We start from the raw sequence: 3,334 nt of genomic DNA, 5'->3' as shown, positions 1-3,334 counted from the left end.
TTACTCGTTGGATATTACTGCATTGTCGGAACTAGAAGCACAAGCATTTCGCTACACTCGCATTAACATCTGCTAACCGTGTGTATGTGACAAATAAATTTGACTGAATGTTTTGATGGTAAAGTTGTCTGACTAAATGTTGTGATAGTAAAGTTGCCCGACTGAATGTTGTGATGATAAAGTTGTTTGACTGAATGTTAGGATAGTAAAGTTGCCTGACTGAATGTTGTGATGATAAAGTTGCCTGACTAAATGTTGTGATGATAAAGTTGCCTGACTAAATGTTGTGATAGTAAAGTTTCCCGACTGAATGTTAGGATAGTAAAGTTGCCCGACTGAATGTGGTGATGATAAAGTTGGCTGACTAAATGTTGTGATAGTAAAGTTGAATGTTGTGATGATAAAGTTGGTTGACTAAATGTTTTGATGGTAAAGTTGTAATAATCTAGTCATCATTGTTATTTTTCTAGTAGAGTAGTGCACCTGCAATATGAACACATTGTATGGTATGTTACGATCTCTCCTTCTGTATTAGGCAACGCAGAGAACACATTTGCCAACATTGCCCACACAGTTTCCCTAGGAGCAAATAATGCCTCCTCCATAAAACAGAGAAATAGTTCAGGCGCCTGTCATAGGTAAACGGCGTATTAACCGTTTCCACGGAACACATGCAAGAGAACATGATACTGATGACAGGTCTTTTTCAAAGCAATATAGACATAGGTATGGTATTTTGGCCTTGTCACATTGTACTTATTTTGGGAGGGTAATCATGCAAGCACGGACACGCACACACACAGGCGCGCGCGCAGACACACACACAGTGCTATACTGGGCTACAGCAATTGTAGCGTTCTCTCTCTGCTCCTCCCAGCGCACAAAGCACCTCCTCAAAGTCGGATCGCTGAGCTCGGCTCGTCGCACTCGCTGCAACACGTCTTGTCAACCTTGCAGTTTACGCGTGGCCCAGGGAGACAGTGACAGGCTAGTGAAAGAGGTCGGAGTATCTGGATGTAAAGGCAAAATAATCGAAATTCAAAATTGTACAGATCAGTGGATTTTAAGGCAATCCAATAACAGTGGACGTTGAAGTGAAATGTATGTTCCAATCGGGAACTCTTCCCTCAACATGAGGGGCCGTGAATGATTCAGGCATTGAACAAAACATGTTGCGAAGTTCAATATCCTTATTTTAAGAATTGGGTTAGAGCACTCAGCGCAATTACGCACGGCATCAAAATGGTTTCATTTTTGGATAGACGTGCCCCTGCTTTGTTCCTCGTATGGGGCTACTGCGTCCTGGCGGACACAGTATTTTCTAACTTTACCCTGGACAATGAGGTCCACTCGAGTTTCATCCACCGGCGGCTGAAAAGCCAGGAGCGCAGGGAGATGCAGCGGGAAATCCTTTCGATACTCGGGCTCCCACATCGGCCGCGACCGCATCTCCACGGGAAGCACAACGCGGCCCCAATGTTCATGATGGACCTGTACAATGCCATGTCCACGGAGGGGGAAGAGGACGCGTACTCCTATCCATACAAACCCGTCTTCACCACCCAGGGGCCGCCGATAGCAACTCTACAGGACAACAACTTGCTAAACGACGCAGACATGGTTATGAGCTTTGTGAATTTAGGTATGTCACCCCTTGCCATTTGTGCGTATTATGATGTGCCCATGCAGTATTCGATTTTCCATCTTAATAACCGTCTGAGGTTTTGCACGGTGGATATCTAATTTCAAGAGATCTTTAAAACAGATAAGCGCCATGCCTTAAATGTGTATGTAACAATTTGCTCATATCTTATTACATATACACCAATATGTAATAACATGAGTGAAACTGGAGTTATGGCGATTTGCAAATGATTGAACTGTTAACGTTAGTAATATTGATTTACAGACCAAGTGACATTGTTTAGGTTCCCTGTTCCATGTTTAGGCAATATCTAATGACTTTAAAGTAAGTTACACTGGGTCCTTAAGACTTATCGCCCTCCTGATTATAGGCCATAAAAGACAACTGGGATTTTCACATAGCAGGAGAATGAAAGTTAGATGTATTTTCTATTGAACCAACCATGCTTTTTCATCTGCACATGGGGATGTTGGGTAGAAGCACTTTATAGGGCTACAGCACACACACTGCACAAGAAAAGCCATCCAGTGTAGATACAAGTTGTAGAATTGGTAGTCCATCTTTACAGTGTGTTGCAATTGAGTTAATGGGCTAGTTGAGGAATCCCAGAATGTCACATTCCAGTGTCTTGTCTCTGTCTCTGTCAAACAGCTGTCCACTGAGCTAATGTTCAGGTGCTCAACCCTACAGATGATGTAACCTGCAGTCACTCAGTCCACTGTTGTTATCTGGAGTATGAGCAACTGTCAACAACAGAATAGGTTCAAGGTGCATCTTGGTCTCCTCAGGTCTCTTTAGGTTTTGCATTTCCGACAAAATAACATCCCCAACAGTATGTATTCTATCTCCAGAGTTGGGCATGATCGGTTGTATCTCAACACATGAAAAAGGGTCAGGTGTTGGATAGCCTATGCTCTTTCCCTCTTAGAATATACGCTTTCTCTCAGTTGTTGGCTGTGGATTTTTTGTCCATGTTTCATAATCGCGTTCCTTATCTAATCAGTGAGTCTTAGTGAAATCCCCCTGAGATTCTGCTCCATTACTGGCTTTACTGCCTGCCCATCATCACAATATTAGCAGGCAACGCCAGGGGATTTATGAAAAGATAAAAACACCATCATAATTCAATTTGGCCAACAAATTATGCAATCACAGCAACTGCATTTATGAATGAGGGTCAAGATGCGTATTTGTGATTAATTTGAAGAGGGAAATTACAAAGCAGTATGGGATCTGGCAAGAGCACATATTCAGTGTACTACTTGTGCGGTTATAGGAAAGTTAAAAGGCTAATTTTAACAAAGAAAACAAGAAGAAATATCATTGCTCGATGGAGCTGGAGTTTGTGATGAATCCTGGAGAGATGAATGGATGAGTGTTGAAGTGTTTTGGCAACGAAGTGGGAGGTGACAGTGCTTCCTCTGCTGCACTATATCATTAAAGAGGGACCTGCTGCATTTTGACACAGTTGGATGTGACTGCAGAACCTTGCAAAGTTCAATCATCACAAAGATATTTCACATCAACAAGAGAGCATATTTTGATTTGGGGCAAACAAAATAAATAATATTATAACTGAACCCATCTTGTGTAATCAAGACCCTTTCTCGCCTAGAGATTTCTATGCTTGTTCTGTGAGTTGCGGCTTGTGAACAAAGCCCTAATACAAAATAATGTTGGAGTTTTTGT

At 42.1% G+C, this 3,334-nt stretch overlaps 1 protein-coding gene across 1 annotated transcript in view; it reads left to right on the top strand.

The window, feature by feature from the left end:
• Positions 1-881: 881 nt before the first annotated feature.
• The window catches only part of LOC110491122 (bone morphogenetic protein 7), a 56,981-nt gene continuing 54,528 nt past the window's right edge, over positions 882-3,334 (top strand). Inside the window, exon 1 of the mRNA XM_036947379.1 lies at positions 882-1,642. Coding sequence (XP_036803274.1) covers positions 1,147-1,642 — 496 coding nt within the window. The 5' untranslated portion in view covers positions 882-1,146. The remainder of the gene's footprint in view (positions 1,643-3,334) is intronic.

This window comes from Oncorhynchus mykiss, chromosome 16 (assembly GCF_013265735.2).
Source record: "Oncorhynchus mykiss isolate Arlee chromosome 16, USDA_OmykA_1.1, whole genome shotgun sequence".
Classification (NCBI taxonomy): Eukaryota; Metazoa; Chordata; class Actinopteri; order Salmoniformes; family Salmonidae; genus Oncorhynchus; species Oncorhynchus mykiss.
The sequence above is the reverse complement of the archived record's forward strand: the minus strand, read 5'-3'. Positions and strand labels throughout refer to the sequence as shown.